Below are 18,918 nucleotides of genomic sequence, written 5' to 3'. Positions count from 1 at the left end.
GTAGCAATAAAGAGAAAAGTGAAACCAATGTCCAGTGCATTCCAATATTTTTGTGGGAAGCTTTCTTTCAGGTCAACAACAAACATCATCATTAGACCAGTAACTGCAAAACCTACCAAAATATATTGTACAGGAGGAAATTACAACACAAAACTGGAAACTTTGCGCAATAGAAATTTTCTGTAAATTCTGTTTAAAAAAAAAATGTATACAGAGTTTAGTTCAGCCAAGATATATCTTCTGTCCAACATTATTGCCATGTTTTGAGGTGAAGTACGTCAAATGGTAAGCATTTTTTTACGTATGACGCTTTTAAAAAGAGTGAGATGCTAAACACAAGAAATGATACCATTCGTCCTTGATCTGTGCAGTGTGGATGGCTTGACTGTATTCATGTATAGTATTTTCTTTGACCAGATAGCATGCAGAAAAAAGCTTTTCACTGTACCTTGGTACACTTGACAATAATAAACAAAACTAAACTATTCTCAAAACATATTCAAAGGTTGCATCTTGCAAAGTTACTAATCTGGAGCATAAATACATATTTGTACCATGCTGAAGGAGTACTGTTTTTAGTAGCACTATTCTCAGATGAGCCCTCGTGTTCCAGTGGCTCCAAATGGGAGTAGCAGAAAACACTGATCTTACAATTTTCCATTAAACAACCAAAAAAAAATTGTTGAACCAATTACTTAATTGCTCTTTGTGGGGTTGCTCTTTATAAAATGGATTTTGTGTTTCCTATGTCCACATAAACAAAAACACAATTTGACTAACTGCAAAGCAATTTTAAAAATATTTAAATTACAGATTTTATAAACAAACCAACTAAGAAGGTGAATTAAAAATTATAATCAATTTCACAATCTTGAATTACTCACATGGTTATCCAATGCGTGTCATAACTGCTTCCAAATTGCTGAAAGGTGCCAAAAAGTTTAGGCAAAAGACGAAGTGAGACTACCACTGACCTGAATAAAGGGAATTAAGCTGGGCATTATTAATATAAAACAAATCATTTAATTTTGGATGGCAAAAATCATTTTATTTCAAATAGTAAAAATCATGCAGTCAAAAGGTTTTCTGAATATGCAATTTTTAATGTGATTAATTTGCTATCTAAAATCACAAGACAAGAGTAATTGGTTGTTTTGTAATCAGAAATTACAATTTCAAGCACTTACAGCATAATTTAAGAATTAATAGCAATTTAACTTTATCTTACACTTCAATCTTACCTATCATTTGCTAGGTTTTCTAAACAACCTTCAATGAATCTCATTCTAATCTGCCGGTCAGTAAACCAGCACACAAGGGAGCACAGCAGTTTCTCAGCTTCATTTATCAATCCCTCTGAGAGATGTACCTATGCAAACAAACAATAAGTAACCAAAGACACTATATTCAAACAGTTCTAAATTGTTCCAATGAAGATAAACATACCGCATCTTCATCTTGTACCAAGTCCCAAAGAAGAGTGTTACCCTTCTTGCAAACATTGTCTAAATTGATATCCGTGAGTGCATTGGAATTGTATTGATGCTTATGAACACTGGGAGCTGAGGAAAAAAGATACAGGACCCATGTGCTACAATATAAAAATAATTCAACAACAGATAACACATGGAATTTCAATCTACAATCTAAAATCAAGTACAGTGTAATGATCTCCTCTCATTGTTTATCAAAAGGTTCGTTATTTAAATGTCAACCTCTTAATATGAATTTACCTTCCACATTGTCCTACAAATAATTCCCCTTTCTCAATTTTTGGTGAACAGCAAACTTTAAATTTAAGACATTACACTTCTATTTGTAACCAGAGCATTTAAATTTTGGAACAGGATGATGGGGACCGTACGTAATAGACCATCGTTAAATAATATGAGCTAAGCCAGATAAATTCAACTAGTTATTCTATTGTCTTAAACATAGCAAAATATCTGCAGGAAATAAAAAGAAAAGTCAAACCAGTTATTCAATCCCAAAATAAAATGAGTTAATTAAATAAAATTATAAAATAACACTTTATGGCAATGATTATATCCATAGTGGCATCATGTTCTCACGTTTCAAATGTTCTTTCTCCTAGGCATTAATTAATTTATTTCAGACTTTTTCTAGGTCTCACATCTTTGGATCAACCAGTATGCTGTGGGAACATATAAACAATTTCCCCATAAATATACTGGATTGGCAAGCAGCTTCCACTCCGAAGCAAATGCTAAATGTTATTTCCCCAATCAGGACTTGCTGTAGGAATCAATGGTATTGCAACATCCATTCCAATGCACTTCCACTCAAAGTCATACAAAGCTATTAATCTGAGTATTTTATTCCCATTATTCCAAAGGAAGATTAACTATTTCTGTCCGTGGAGATTTCAGAGCTTTTTTTGTCATTTGATGATCACTCAACATGCCAAATTCAAACAGGGGTACAAACCCAAATTTAAAGAAAGACTTACATTTACACAAAACGTTCCACAGTCTCAGTAAGTCCCTATGTGCTGTAACCCAATCAGAATTTTTGAAGTGTAATCACTACTACATGTAGGAAACATGGCATCTGATTTATGCACAGTAACGTCCCACAAATACTATTGCAGCAATATTCAGATACAGTAGAATTTATAGAGACAGAAACAGAGTAAATGCTTCAGGTTAATAACCGTTCATCAGAATCTCTCCACAGATATCATGCCTACACCCCAGAGTACCTCCGGCATTTTCCATTTTTATTTCATATTTCCAACATCCACAGGACGGCACAGTGGCGTAGCAGTAGAGCTGCTGCCTCACAACACCAGAGACCTGGGTTTAATCCTGACTAAGGGTGCTGTGTGTGTGGAGTTAGTATGTTCACCGTAGTCTGGGTGCTCCAGTTTCCTCACACATTCCAAAGACATGCAGGTCTGTAGGTTAATTGGCTTCTGTAAATTGCCCGAGTGCATAGGATAATCTAAGGTCGGCGTGGACTCGGTGGGCCGAAGGGCTGTTTCCACACTATAGCTCTAAACTAAGCATTTAACTTTTGAAATAACTACAAATAATCTGTAGCAGAACAGTACGATGATCATCCTGCTGTTCTTCAAAATAAATGGTTACGACTGGATATTTTATGCCCATCTAAGAGACTGAATTGAAAAAGTCTCATCTACAAATAATAGCTGTGATAGTATAGCACTTCACAACTACGAAGGAAATCTCTGGTTTCTGGAGCTGAACTGAAATGTATCACTTTTTGACTTGGAGGTGAGAAGCCAATTGATAATTGCTAATAAAGAACCAGACATACTAAATCCCAGAAATTAAACAGGAACGCAGTTGACTATGTTTATCTTTATTATTAAAAAGGATAGGAAACATTATTAATTAAAGATACTTTTCATATTTTCAGTTATGAAAACCAATGTCAGCCCAAATATATTACCATACATAGAATGTTCCTATCACTCAATCCCATCAATACTGGCTAAAAAAAAATGGCTAAGCATGTAAATTTAAATTACATTAAGAATTTAGGCAATTAATTTGGATTACTATCCATAATTCTCAAACAACAATGCCAACGACAATCAATTGATTTTGAATTCTTCCATTTAATGTTAAAATCATGCTTATTTTCCTTACCTTGACTAAGGTGTTCATGGTAGATGGAGGCAAGATTGGGTAAATGTTGTTGAAGGTGAGATGTAAGTTCTGCATGAGAATTAATCTGTACCAGTTCTTCCTCACAACCCGACTCTTCCCCATCAAAATCTGCCATGTTTTTTTCAGACTTCGCACTGACCTGAGAACTACTGCAGCTGACATCATCTGCACTCATCATATCATCACCCAAATGCCTGTAAAATATATTTAATAATTTTTTTAAAATTACATGTTTATTTATTATATTTGTAATGGAAGGCAATTTCCATAATGTCCATGGACATTCACATATGCATAAGATGATATCAATTGGCAAGAGGCATTTAAACCACATCCTTTAAGAATTTAAGGGCGGCACGGTGGCGCAGCGGTAGAGTTGCTGCCTTACAGCACTTTCAACGGCAGAAACGTGGGTTCGATCCCGACCACAGGTGCTGCCTGTACGGAGTTTGTACGTTCTCCCCTTGACCGCATGGGTTTTCTCAGAGATCTTCGGTTTCCTCCCACACTCCAAAGACTACAGGTTTGTAGGTTAATTGGCTTGGTATAAATGTAAAAATTTCCCTCGGGTGTGTGTAGTGTTAATGTGCACGGATCGCTGGTCTTGGCGGACTCGGTGGGCCTGTTTCCGCACTGTACCTCTAAACTAAACTAAAATTGGCCAATATCGTAATAGTATGGCCCAGATTTTACCAGCAAGGGCCCATTAATACCTCTGTAGTTAGAAAGTACATCTAGTGTAAAAAATGTACATTTCAGTTTGTTTTTTGCATATGGTTTGCAGATAGCCATAGGAGGCAACGATAAGAATGGTGATGAAAGTAAAATTTAACTCAACATGACAATGAACATAGAAAAGTACCCGAACGATGTTAATGCAGGTGGTGAAGGAGTGATTTTACATCAATGTTCTCAGCAGACAATTTGCCTCATTGTCCTGAGCACTTTAAGACAGGGATAGATAGTACAGGTGTCATAAGTTATGGGGAGAAGGCAGGTGAATGGGGTTAGGAGGGAGAGATAGATCAGCTAGGAGTAGACTTGATGGGCTGAATGGCCTAATTCTACTCCTATTCCTTATGATCTTATGACAATATTCCTACTACGGCTATTAATCTTTCCAGACATGTCCTAGTTTGTGAGAATGTTACTAAATAACCCATTTTCTTGCTTATAAGCATGCATCAATGCAATTAACTTTCAAGTCGGGCATACGTCCATCTTCTCAGCTTTTGATACCCTCGACCTTATCACTGCAGCACTTGTCCAGGATCATCCAAGACCGGTAGAAATTGCAGATAATTGTGGATGCAGCCCAGACCATCACACAAACCAACCTCCCTTCCACTGAATGTGTAGGAACAAACGGCAGATGCTGGTTTAAATCGAAGGTAGACACAAAATGCTCGAGTAACTCAACGGGACAGGCAGCATCTCTGGAGAGAAGGAATGGACCCAATCTTTCTCTCCAGAGATGTTGCCTGTCCCGCTGAGTTACTCCAGCAGTTTGTGTCTGGCTCCCTTCCACTGACTCCATTTATACCTCACGCTGCCTCGGCAAGGCCTGCAGCATAATCAAGGACAAGTCGCTCTCTGGCCACTCCCTCTTCTCCCCCTCCCATCGACCAAACGGTATAGAAGTACGGAAGCGCACACCTCCAGATTCAGGGACAGTTTCTTCCCAGCTGTTATCAGGCAACTGAACCATCCTGCCACAACTAGAGATCAGTCCTGAACTTCTATCTACCTCATTGGAGACTTGCACTATCTTTGATTGGACTTTTCTGGCTTTATCTTGCATTAAACGTCATTCACGTTATTCCCTTTATCATGTATCTGTACACTGTCAATAGCTCGATTGTAATCATGTATTGTCTTTCCGCTGATTAGTTTGCACGCAACAAAAGCTTTTTACTGTACCTCGGTACACATGACAATAAATCAAACAAGAGACTAACAACAACTAGAAGCACCACAATTAAATAATGCATGATTTGAGATGGAAATGTAAAAGGATTGCTGTAAATCGGAGTTAATAGAATGAAGAGATTTGCATCAAGACATCTTTTAAGGTCTCGGATTGTCTCAATAAGTAGCCAATTAAATATTCCCGAATGTAGGCAATTTGTACATTAAAACAAAATCACAGTCAATAAACAAATTGACACAAAATGCTGGAGTAACTCAGCGGGACAGGCAGCATCTCTGGAGATAAGGAATGGGTGACGTTTTGGGTCGAGACCCTTCTTCAGACTGATGTCAGGTGAGTGGGAGGTACATAGATAAGGAAGTGTATAGATAAGGAAGTGTAAGGTGTGAAAACATGACAAAAGCAATGGAGATCAAGGAACATGTAGAATAGATCATTCTTAGTTAGGAGAAGGTACAAACAAACCAAACAGAGAGAAAATGTGGTTGGAGACAGCAAGACTGTTCAGAGAACTGGGAAGGGGAAGGTTACTCTCAGACTACTTTTTATCTCTGATTACTTTGTTGTAAAAATTCAGTAAGTAAGCCAACTCTACAACATACGATTAAGATATTTGCACAAGAACGCATTCTACTGCTGGATTCCATGAAATGCCAAGAGCTGCACTGCAGTGCGGCATTTCTTAGCCAGTTCTCGACCCGTAAATTCTCTCTCATATATTTAATAATTCATCCTTGCACATTAGAACAATTATTTGGAGTTTTAATCTACTGTCGGATTTAAGATAATGTGTTGTCCAGACCATGCACTGGAAAAATGCAATGAAATTCCACTTGACTCCATATTAAATTATTTCTCTAATTTGAGGTCAAAAAATTTTGTTTGCCCAAAATATCAGAATTTGAAATGTCAAAACATATATTTCAGAAGTGTAAAGTTTTTATTAACGGAATACAATAGAAAATAAATTTGACAACAGAAAACATTTTAAAGTTTTTTTCACAACAATGGAACAAATACTAGTAGTTGTTAATTTGGCCTCCCAAGCATAGTCTGACTTTTAATAAAATACTGGACTAAGTGGGACCCGTTGGGTCCCAGCATCACACGGGAGGGCTGGTCACCAACGCAATATTCCACCTCTCCACCCATTCCAATACTGTTCACCAGTGGGGGGGGGGCTGTCTGTTGCGCTAGTATGGGTGTTGCGGGCCGAAGGTACTGGTTTCCAGAGGGCTAGTATAGACATTGTGGGCCGTATGGTTGCTTGGGCAGGCATCCAACTGTCGCAACGATTTTAAAAGCCAAGCCGAGGCAAACAATTGGGCTGCAGCCACCCGACAACCAAAATTCATTTTGTGAACACAAACTTGTTAAAAAAAGGAGAGGCAAACAATTGGGCTGCAGACACCAGACAACCAAAATTCATTTTGTGAACACAAACTTTTTTTAAAAAGGCGAGGCAAACAATTGGGCTGCAGACACCCGACAACCAAAATTCATTTGTGAACACAAACTTTTTTTAAAAAGGCGAGGCAAACAATTGGGCTGCAGCCACCCGACAATCAAAATTCATTTTGTGAACACAAACTTTTTTAAACGGGCTGCAGCCGCTTTACAGCCGTATCGAGGGCATTCACCGTGGAGTAGACGTGCGTTCAGTGTTATTCGCAGCTCAGTCTCTGCCAGACCCTCTCGCTTCCTGGGTCTGGCAGAGACTGAGTGAGGCACGACACTTCCTGGTTTTATAGTCCCTCCCCCTGCCGCCAGCGGGGGCAGCAGAGAGAATGGGGAATTTTGTAAAAACATTAATATCTCTCTCATTTTTCATCGACGGAAAAAACCTCCGCACTCATACGGCGGAGGGGGGCTCTGAGCGAGGTGGCCAAAAATGACGGCCGTAGGTGGCGGCGTTCTTTTGGAAATCGCAGCACAGTCGGCCAAAAGCGGTCAAGATCAGAGATTTAGTAATATAGAAATGTTGATTCACCTTATCTGCTTTCGCACATAATTCCCGTTTCCTCTGATTGCTTCAGGATTCAAAAGCTACCAATCTCATCCCTGAATAACAGAATATCCACAGCAACCGTGGACGTGATTTCCAAAAATGACAATATTCCTAAGGTCATTCAGCCCATCAAGTCTACTCCGCCGTTCAATCAGGTCTGATCGATCTTTCCCTCACAACTCCATTTTCTTACCTTCGCCCCATTACCTCAGACACCCTTACTAATTAAAAATCTGTCAATCTCCACCTTAAAAATATCCATTGACTTGCCCTCCACAGCCGGCTGTGGCAATGAATTCCACAGTTCACCACCCTGACTAAATAAATTGCTTCTCATCTCCTTTCTAAAGTACATCCTATTATTCTGCACATTGTGCAAAAAGAAATGTTCATTTCAATCCTAAGCAGCAAAGAAAGCACATCACACCTCTACTTCCTCAAATGTCTAAAGAGGTTTGGCATGTCTCCAATGAATCTTACCAACTTCTACAGTTGAACCGCTAAAAGCATCCTATCGAGATGCACCACAGCTTGGTTTGGCAACAGCTTTGCCCAAGTCTGCAAACAACAAACGCAAACCAGCGTCTCCCACCCCGCCCCCCTCAAAATTGACTCCATCCACACTTCACGGTTGCCTCGGGTAAACGGCCAACATAATCATGCGCCATTTAAATCTTGCTCATTCCCTCTTCCCCATCAGGCAAAAAACACAAAACTTTGAAAGCATGAACCACCAGATACAGGAACAGTCCACTCATGAGCTAAGGGTATAGTCCTGCACTCCCATTTCCCTCATAGCGGCCCTTGCACTTTATTTTTAATCTGCACTTCATCCGTCACTATCAAGCTATCATGCTATAACACAGCATTTGGTATATTTTTCTGTGCACGAGAAGCACTGGAATACAGTACTGGAATTAAAGGTTTCACTTTGTAAGTTGCTCTGGATAGTTAGATCGCACGGGATCCAAGGAGAGATAGCTGAATGGATAGAAAATTGGCTTCATGGAAGGAAGCAAAGGTTAATGGTAGAAGGTTGCTTCTCAGTCTAGTGGCATGTGACTAGAGGTATGCCTCAGGGTTTGTTGCTGGACCCATTAATGTTTGTCATCTATATCAAAACTTTAGTTGAGAATGCACATGGCAAGGTTAGCAAGTTTGCAGATAATACAAAATAGGTGGTATTGCAGATAGTGAAGATGGTTGTCAAAAATTATAGCAGGGTCTTGATCAGTTGGCCAGCTCTGGGAAGTGTTGTAGAATAGAGCTATCGAGGAGTGCAGGTACATAGTTCCTTGAAGGTGGCGTCACAGGTAGATAGTGTGGTCAAAAAGGCTTTTGGCACATTAGCTTCCAGTTGGGAGGTCATGTTGCAGTTATACGAAACCTTGGTGAGGCAGCATTTAGAGTATGTGTTCAGCTCTGGGTACCATGTTACAGGAAAGGTGTTGTCAAGTTGGAAAGGGTATAGAGAAGATTTACGAGGATGTTGCTAGGACTAGAGCTAAAGGGAACGGTTGAGCAGACTGGAACTTAATTCCTTGGAGTACAAGAGGGGATGAGGAGTGATCTTATAGAGGTGCATAAAATCATGAGAGGAATAGATCGGGTAGAAACACAATCTCTTGCCCAGAATGGGGGAATCGAGAACCAGAGGACATAGGGATAAGGTGAAGGGAGAAAGATTTAACAGAAATCTAAAGGATATTTTTTTCACACAAAGGGTGGTAGATGTACAGAACGAGCTGCCAGAGGAGGTTGAGACAGGAACTACCGCAGCATTTAAGGAACAATTAGACAGGTACATGGATAGGACAGGTTAAGAGGGATATGGGCCAAACACAGGCAGGTGGGACAAGTATAGATTGGACATGTTGGTCAATGTGGGCAAGTTGGGCCTAAGTCCCTATTTCCATGCTGTAGGACATTATGGCTCTATGACACTACATATTGTACTTGGGCATGGCTTGATTGTACTCATGTATAGATTGTTTTGATTGGAAAGCATGTATTCTCGAACATGTGACAATAGAAAACCAATACCAATAACAACCCCTTATCCTGAGACAATACTTTCTTGTACTAAACAGCAACCAGTGGAAATTCAGCGATATCTCTATTCAATTCCCCACAGAACTTGGTATCTCAACTACATTTTCAAGATCTTCTAAGCAGCATTGAAGGTAAGCCAATTTTTTTTCTGCACAATCTCCTTGATCGAAAAGCAATCAATCTGATGTGGTCACACTGCACTAACACAAAGCCATGTAGATAATTCCTTGGGCATATTAAATGTTTGATAGATACAGCATGGAAACAGGCACTTTGGCCTACTAAGTCCAAGCCAACCATCACACTGTTCAACATCACCTGTTCACACTAGTTCTAGGTTAACCCACTTTTGCATTCATCGGGGCAACTTAGAGGCCAATTAACCTACAAACCTTTGGGATATGGGAGGCAACCAGGGCATCCGGTGGAAACCCACAAAGTCACAGAGAACATGTAAACTCCACATAGATAGTTCCCGAGGTCAGGATTGAACACAGGTCTCTGGCACTGTGAGGCAGTAGCTCCACGAACTGTGCCATTGTACCACCCATAGAAAGCAAAATTGAACACAATACTCCTTCCATCATTTTTGATTGCTAAAGAATATCACCGTTAGATTGCAACCTTTGCCTGTGCTTTACAAAGTTTGTTTGTAACAAACAAATAGAACATTTAATTTAGATTTGAAACAAAGCTAACTTAGTCTGGCATGAAACAGCATGGACAACTCTTGCACTTCACTCAAATAGGAGGTTGTATTTCTTTCAAACAGGAAGTCATACGCATCAATACACCTAATGGAGTAAACAAACGTATCCACAAATGTCACACTTTCAGGTGCAGAATATTAATATTTAGATTGACGCTAATATGTACTGAAGGGCACAGATAAAGGATATTTAAAATACTAATTCATTTAATATTCAGTAGACTTAGAAAATTGTGCAAGCAAGCAAAAAATAGTATGGTAATTTAATGAAACTAAACTAATAATACCACTGAATGAATTAAAACTATGCGAGGGGTAACATAGAAATAGGAGATGTAGAGTCAGTGTGGCTAGAACTGCGGAATTGTAAGGGTAAAAGACCCTAATGGGAGTTATCTACAGGCCCCCAAACAGTAGTCTGGATATAGGGTGCAAGTTGAATCAAGAGTTAAAATTGGCATGTAGCAAAGGTAATGCTACAGTGGTTATGGGAGATTTCAACATGCAGATAGACTGGGAAAATCAGGTTGGTACTGGACCCCAAGAAAGGGAGTTTGTGGAGTGCCTCCGTGATGGATTCTTGGAGCAACATGTACTGGAACCTACCAGGGAGAAGGCAATTTTGGATTTAGTTGTGTAATGAACCAGATTTGATAAGGGAACTCAAGGTAAAAGAGCCATTAGGAGGTAGTGTCAGTATTACAAAGTTGACTGGAAAGAGACCCTAGCAGGGATGACGGTGGAACAACAATGGCAGGTATTTCTGGGAATAATACAGAAGGTGCAGGATCAGTTCATTCCAAAGAGGAAGAAAGATTCTATGGGGAGTAAGAGGCGACCATGGCTGACAAGGGAAGTCAAGGACAGTATAAAAATAAAAAAGAAGTATAACATAGCAAAGATGAGCGGGAAGCCAGAGGATTGGGAAACTTTTAAAGAGCAACAGAAGATAATTAAAAAGGCAATACAGGGAGAAAAGATGAGGTACGAAGGTAAGCTAGCTAAGAATATAAAGGAGGATAGTAAAAGCTTCTTTTGGTATGTGAAGAGGAAAAAATTTGTTAAGCCAAATGTGGGTCCATGAAGACTGAAACAGGTGAATTTATTATGGGAAACAAGGAAATGACAGACGAGTTGAACTGGTGCTTTGGATCTGTCTTCACTAAAGAAGACACAAACAATCTCCCAGATGTACACATGGCCAGAGGACCTAGGGTGACGGAGGAACGGAAGGAAATTCACGTTGGGCTGGAAATGGTGTTGGGTAGACTGATGGGACTGAAGGCTGATAAATCTCCAGGGCCTGATGGTCTGCATCCCAGGGTACTTAAGGAAATGGCTCTAGAAATCGTTGACGCATTGGTGATCATTTTCCAATGTTCTATAGATTCAGGATTAGTTCCTGTGGATTGGAGGGTAGCTAATGTTATCCCACTTTTTAAGAAAGGAGGGAGAGAGAAAACAGGGAATTATAGACCAGTTAACCTGACATCGGTGGTGGGGAAGGTGCTGCAGTCAATTATAAAAGATGAAATAGCGGCACATTTGGATAGCAGTGATAGGATCGGTCTGAGTCAGCATGGATTTACGAAGGGGAAATCATGCTTGATTAACCTTCTGGAATTTTTTGAGGATGTAACTAGGAAAATGGACAAGGGAGAGCCAGTGGATGTAGTGTACCTGGACTTTCAGAAAGCCTTTGAGAAGGTCCCACATCGGAGATTAGTGGGCAAAATTAGAGCACATGGTATTGGGGGTAGGGTACTGACCTTGGATAGAAAATTGGTTGGCAGACAGGAAACAAAGAGTAGGGATTAACGGGTCCCTTTCAGAATGGCAGCCAGTGACTAGCGGGGTATCGCAAGGCTCAGTGCTGGGACCACAGCTATTTACAATATATATTAATGATTTAGATGAAGGGATTAAAAGTAACATTAGCAAATTTGCAGATGACACAAATCTGGATGGCAGTGTGAACTGTGAGGAGGATGCTATGAGGATGCAGGGTGACTTGGACAGGTTGGGTGAGTGGGCAGATGCATGGCAGATGCAGTTTAATGTGGATAAATATGAGGCTATCCACTTTGGTGGCAAGAACAGGAAGGCAGATTATTATCTGAATGGTGTCAAGTTCGGAAAGGCGGAGACAGTAGGACTGAGGGAGAACTGAGAAGGGGGAGGGGAAGGAAGGAGAAAGCAAGGGCTATCTAAAATTAGAGAAGTCAATGTTTATACCGCTGGGGTGTAAACTACCCAAGCAAAATATGAGGTGCAGTTCCTCCAATTTGCGCTGGGCCTCACTCTGGCAATGGAGGAGGCCCAGGACAGAAAGGTCAGATTGGGAATGGGAGGGGGAGTTGAAGTGCTGAGCAACCGGGCGATCAGGTTGGTTAACACGGACTGAGCGGAGGTGTTCAGCGAAGCAATCGCTGAGCCTGCGCTTGGTCTCGCCGATGTAGAGAAGTTGACACTTAGAACATGGATGTAGTAGATGAGGTTGGAGGAGGTGCAGGTGAACCTCTGCCTCACCTGGAAAGACTGATTGGATCCTTGGATGGAGTCGAGGGGGGAGGTATAGGGACAAGTGTAGCATTTCCTAATATGGAAAGTACCCGGGGAGTGGGAGGATTGTGTGCAGTTTGTGTCCAAATTTGAGGAAGGACATTCTTGCTATTAAGGGAGTGCAGCGTAGGTTCACGGGATGGTGGGACTGTCATATGTTAAAAGAATGGAGCGAATGGGCTTGTATACATTGGAATTTAGAGGATGAGAGGGGATCTTATTGAAACATATAAGAGTATTAATGGATTAAGGGATTGGACAGGCGAGGCAGGAAACATGTTCCCAATGTTGGGGGAGTCCAGAACCAGGGGCCACAGTTTAAGAATAAGGGGTATGCCATTTAGAATGGAGATGAAGAAAAACATTTTCACCCAGAGAGTTGTGAATCTGTGGAATTCTCTGCCTCAGAAGGCAGTGGAGACAGATTCTCTGGATGCTTTTAAGAGAGTTAGATGGAGCTCTTAAATATAACGGAGTCAAGGGATATCGGGAGAAGGCAGGAACGAGGTGCTGATTGTGGATGATCAGCCATGATCACAGTGAATGGCGATGCTGGCTCGAAGGGCCGAATGGCCCACTCTTGCACCTATTGTCTATTGTCCAAATGTTCAAACCAAGAACAGTCCATATTCTAAATTCTGGTTTGTGAAGCCCAACAATAATATAACTTTTACATTTCATCAAGAGCTGTGAGAAAACATCCCAATTATGTTATAGATTCCGTAAATTTTCACAATTAAAAAAAATCTAAATCTATATCACCCATCTTAAATGTAGTTTGAATCATTGAGACTAAAACAAAATCTGAGAGTGAAACTTACCCATCATGATGATGATGCTGCTGACCAATGAACCGTCTGCAGTTAAATATTTCATTTCCAATTGCCTCTCCTAAAAAATCGCCAGTGCGCGTGATACAAGATTCCTGAGAACCTTGTGATATGTGTGCAGTATTGATTTCCCCTGTCATATCACGTTCAGAGTCTTCTGCATGTGAGCAGGTATCGAGAAGTCGAATTCTATTCTCTCCTGATGGAACTGTATCAGTGCTATAAGAAATATCCTTGCCTGATCCACTATTAGTTCTGTCACATTCTGTTCCACCAGGTGATTCTGACATACAAATTCCCGACTGCGACTCTGCACTCAGAGTTCTTAACTCCGGGTTCCTGCTCTCATTCTGGGGGCTCTCCTCTCCCTCATCGTCATCATCATCATCCTCTTCTTTGAGAACTTCACTATCTGCCATATCCTCAGAGCGGACTTCACTTGCTGGACTTCCAGCTGACTGACTGGCATGGCTTGAATTTACTTCATTACTGGAACCATCACTGTGCCCACTGCTACTGCCAGGCCCACTACTGGCATCTTCACCACTGTTAGCAGTCTCATCGGAACTTCCTTGCATAGACTCCTAGGGAAAAAACATATTAATTGCTCAATGAAATAACTCCATTTTATTATTATTCACAAAATCTGGTGGCAAACAATTATACGTTAAATTATGCTAAATCACCTTTAAAAAGTTTAATGCTTTTAGTTATCGTTTTTATGAACTGTACAATTATTCTTAAAACAAACATTACTTTGGGAAGATAAGAGGGTGACCATAGTTCTTCACATTTATTAAAATGCATATTTATATCGTTGAACCTAAACAGTTTATTTGCATGCCATAAACTAAAACAAGAAATTTCAAGGAATGGCAGAGTAGCAGACTAGAATGTGTATTATGTGCCATGTAGGACGTTATGGATACTTCCAAAGACCTGGACAGCCACATGTGCAGGAAGAGTCGTCAGAAGCAGCTTGAACTGTGGCGGTGCAGAGCAGCTGCAGTCACTGTAAAACATCTATGATGCTGAGAAATTTGAAGAGGTGGCCATCTTACAGATAAAGTGCATTTGAGCAGAGAGGGAATGGGTGATCACCAGGTTGGCAGGGAGCAACAAGCATAAGACTACAGATTCTATCCCCTCTCCATTTTGGATTCTGTGTCCAATGGGTCTGAAAGAGAATGCAACCAGAGCCAAGAGCATGAGAGCACAAGTAGTTCAGCTACACAATAGGGGAGGGAGACAGTGGGAGAGCAATATTGATAGCTCAATAGTTCAGGGAACAAACGGGCATTACTGTGGTCAATGATTGGACTCAAAGATGATATGTTGTCTCCTGGTGTGAGGGTCAAGGATATCATTCAACAGCTACACAGCATCCTGAAGGAGGGAGTGAACAGTCCGAGTTCATTGTCCATTTCAGTATCAACGACATGTGTAGAACAAGAGCAAGGTGTGTGGCTGGAGTTGAGTGAGCAGAAAGAGATCAAAAAAGTAGGACCTCAAAGGCTGTATTCACTGGTTAACCACTAGCGCCACATATTCGTGAGATAGGTTGGAGCACGTGGCACAAGGGTTTTAAGATTCCTGAGGAATTCCGTGTGTCCTGGGACCTCTACAAGTTACAACTCCACAGGAATGGGATGAATATGCTCCTGGTTATGGAAGCTGCACATGTTGTAAACAAGGGGTGGAAACCTAAGAGAAAGCATAAGAGAGAAAGCTAAGTTTGAAATAACTAAAAGGAATTCAGGTGTACGCCTCTTTAGGAAGACAGAGGGAAAGGAAAAGGCAATTGTAAAGGGCAGTGCTGGGGTAATGGTAACCAGAATTTATCAGGATGGAGTAAAGATGAGAGGTTATCCCCTTTGTAAGGAAGAATGTAAATATATATAGTTAAATGGTGTGAGACTACAAAATGGTGTGGTTCAAAATTATCTGGAGGTATTATATATGAAACACAAGCTAGCATGCAAGTACAGGAAGTAATTAGGCACTTTAATGAGTGCTTGCCGCAATCGAATTGAAAAATAGGAAACTTTTGATGCATAGGAGACAACAGAGACAATAAATGAACTGCAGTTTTGTTCTCCGTATTTAAGGAAGGATCTGTTTGCATTGGGAGCAGGGCAAAAATCAGTTTGTATTGAAGGTAGGGCAAAGGTGGTACTTCCAGCAGAGTTAATTCCAGGCATAAATTGTTGACCCAAGAATGGAGAAGGTTGATGAGATAGAGCCTATATACATCATAGAATGAGAGGAGGTCTTATTGATATGCAAGATTCTGAAGGGGATTGACAGGGTGGATGCTGATATCTAAAACTAAGGAGCAGAATTTCAGAGTACGTCCGTCCGTGGATTATGAACCCCCAACATATGGACACCTGTACCTACAATCCAACTCACGTTAACATCACAGTTATTCATTGAAAAGTCCAACATGCACACATACATTAATTCCTCCGAATGGCAGAACTTGTTGCCACTCTCTTACTCCATTTTTAGTCATTGTTCTTTCTTTTCAGTCTTATGAGCTTTTGATGCCATTCATTACAATACTGTGGAGGTATGGGCACCACATCCAGCGATTTTGCATATTTTCTGACATGCACAAAATCAACATGATCTCTGTATAAAACGACCCTTCCAGTCTGAGGATGGACAAAAATGCTGGAGAAACTCAGCGGGTGAGGCAGCATCTATGGAGCGAAGGAAATAGGCGAAGTTTCAGGTCGAGACCCTCTTCAGACTGATGTTGGGGTTGGTTGGGGGGGGGGGGCAGGGGGGCGGGAAGAAGGAGAAAGCAGGGACTACCTGAAATTGTAGAAGTCAATGTTCATACCGCTGGGGTGTAAACTACCCAAGCAAAATATGAGGTGCTGCTTCTCCAATTTACGGTGGGCCTCACTCTGGCCATGGAGGAGGCCCAGGACTGAAAAGTCGGATTCGGAATGGGAGGGGGAGTTGAAGTGCTGAGCCACCGGGAGATCAAGTTGGTTATTGGAACGAACGGAGTTGTTGGGTGAAGCGATCGCCAAGCCTATGCTTAGTCTCACCGGTGTAGAGCAGCTGACACCTAGAGCAGCGGATGCAATAGATGAGGTTGGAGGAGGTGCAGGTGAACCTCTGCTGCACCTGGAAAGTAGAAGGGTCTCAACCCGAAACGTCACCTATTCCTTCGCTCCATAGATGCTGCCTCACCCGCTGAGTTTCTCCAGCATTTTTGTCTCCCTTCCATATAAATGGGACTCATTTGTAACCGAGAGACTAAGGTCTGTGGAATTTGGTCGGTGGTGGGGAATTTCTTTTCTCATGGTTAAGAACATTCAAAGAGTGATAGAATATATTCAAGGTTGAGATTGGCAGACATTTAAACTACAAAAGAGTTGTGAGATATGGGAAGGTAATGGCAAGGCCAAAATTGAGTAACAGAACAGTCTTGAAGTACAATTGGTCCAGTCCTGCTTGATGTTCTTTAACAATAGCAGGATGATCAGCCTAACCTGATTACCAACCGTGCCTTTGCTATGGAATTTACATGGATTTTAAAGTTCATACCTCAGTATCTGACAGTCGTTGTTGTCCACGCTTTGCTCTGTTCATCATTTGCTCATCCATTTCAATGTCACTGCCACCACTTTGATGAGTATCACTGTTGTCACTACTCTGTGGACTAGCTGCAGGAGATCCTGTAAAAAATTATGTTTTTAAATGAATTAAAACAGTTAATGACCAATTTAGTCTAATGCCTCATTAAAATTATACACCAACTTTTAGTTTGGGTGCTTCATATACTTTAAATCAGCACCTAAAATCAAACCAGTCCAAACACTTTGGAATGCCCAGTTCTTTTAGCTCAGAGAAAATGGAATGCAAATTACGAAATATAATTGTGCACCATTTAAAAAAAAAAGTATGCCCTTTGATACATGGAAGTTGGCCAAGAATCCCCAGCAGACAGCATTACTTCATCACAGTCTCCTCCTTCAAAATGGATGACCCTTCAAGTGTCAGGAAATAATAAAAATTAAATCATTTGAAGGTCATCCTTGGGGAAAGTATTTTGACGGGATGTATCTCAGCCAGGTATGACAACTCAGATAGACACAAAATGCTGGAGTAACTCAGCGGGACAGGCAGCATCTCGGGATAGAAGGAATGGGTGACGTTTGGGGTCGCGACCCTTCTTGACCCGTCTGAAGAAGAGTCTATCTTTGGTGTAAACCAGCATCTGTAGTTCCTTCCTACGCAGGTATGACAACTCCCACAGCCTGAACCAGCACAGTGTGGCGAACACTGCCTAATCCATCACGCTCGTCATTTCTTTCCACCCTGTCCATCTTCATGGTACATTGCATCAGGAAGAGTGGAAGTAGCGTCAAGGATGCTTGTCATCCTGATCCTTTCCTTGTTTTTCTATTGGGTGAAGATTCAGGAGGTTAAAATTCTGGATTTCCAGACTGCTTCCCCAGATCTAACAGACTCCTTTTTCTCAACCCCTTCTCAGAGGTAGGTGCTGGCACATTTTCTTGGTCTTAACACTACCTCATTTGGTTTCAATTCTGAATTCCCTCTTAACTGTATCCCTGCATTCATTGTACTCAAGGGATTTGTTAGATCCCAGCTACCTGTACGCAACATATAGTATGTCTCAGTTTTTTTTTCCCTGACCAGAGCCACAATATCCCTTGTGGACTAGAGTTCTCTCAGCCTGCCAACCTGGTTCTTCACTAGAACAGAAACATGTTGACTCAGAATCATCCCAAACTCATTTTTAAAAACCTCCCAATTGCCAAACATTATTTTGCCTATAAACTGTCTGTCCCAATTAACTTTTGCAAGTATATTTTGCATTGAGAACTTAAACTTTGACTAGCTCTATCTTATTTTAAATCTATTTAAAAACTAATAGAACTTACCTTTCTTATTTCCCAAAGGGAGATTTGTGTTAAGAAGAGAAGCAAAGGAGCTCTGCTTGGATAATTGAGCCTTGGCAGCAAGTGCATTGTTCCAGAGAGCTTTAATGAGCATTGATGCCAAGTACAGGGTCTGCAAACAATTCCAAAATGTGACTATATAGTAATCAGCTAGAGACATTGAAGAAAGCCACCACAACAAACCAGAGAACCACATAAGTGCATCCATTTTTAACTCAATCAAAAATA

General features: G+C 40.9%; 1 protein-coding gene across 1 annotated transcript in view; it reads right to left on the bottom strand.

Annotated features, from left to right (window-relative positions):
- usp34 (ubiquitin specific peptidase 34) overlaps positions 1–18,918 on the bottom strand; it is a 181,136-nt gene that overhangs the window by 128,857 nt on the left and 33,361 nt on the right. Inside the window, 7 exon segments of the mRNA XM_033025144.1 lie at positions 885–974; positions 1,242–1,369; positions 1,447–1,562; positions 3,636–3,850; positions 13,739–14,331; positions 17,312–17,442; positions 18,673–18,802. Of these exon segments, the coding sequence (XP_032881035.1) occupies positions 885–974; positions 1,242–1,369; positions 1,447–1,562; positions 3,636–3,850; positions 13,739–14,331; positions 17,312–17,442; positions 18,673–18,802 (1,403 nt within the window).

Source organism: Amblyraja radiata, chromosome 8 (assembly GCF_010909765.2).
Source record: "Amblyraja radiata isolate CabotCenter1 chromosome 8, sAmbRad1.1.pri, whole genome shotgun sequence".
Taxonomy (NCBI): Eukaryota; Metazoa; Chordata; class Chondrichthyes; order Rajiformes; family Rajidae; genus Amblyraja; species Amblyraja radiata.
The sequence above is the reverse complement of the archived record's forward strand: the minus strand, read 5'-3'. Positions and strand labels throughout refer to the sequence as shown.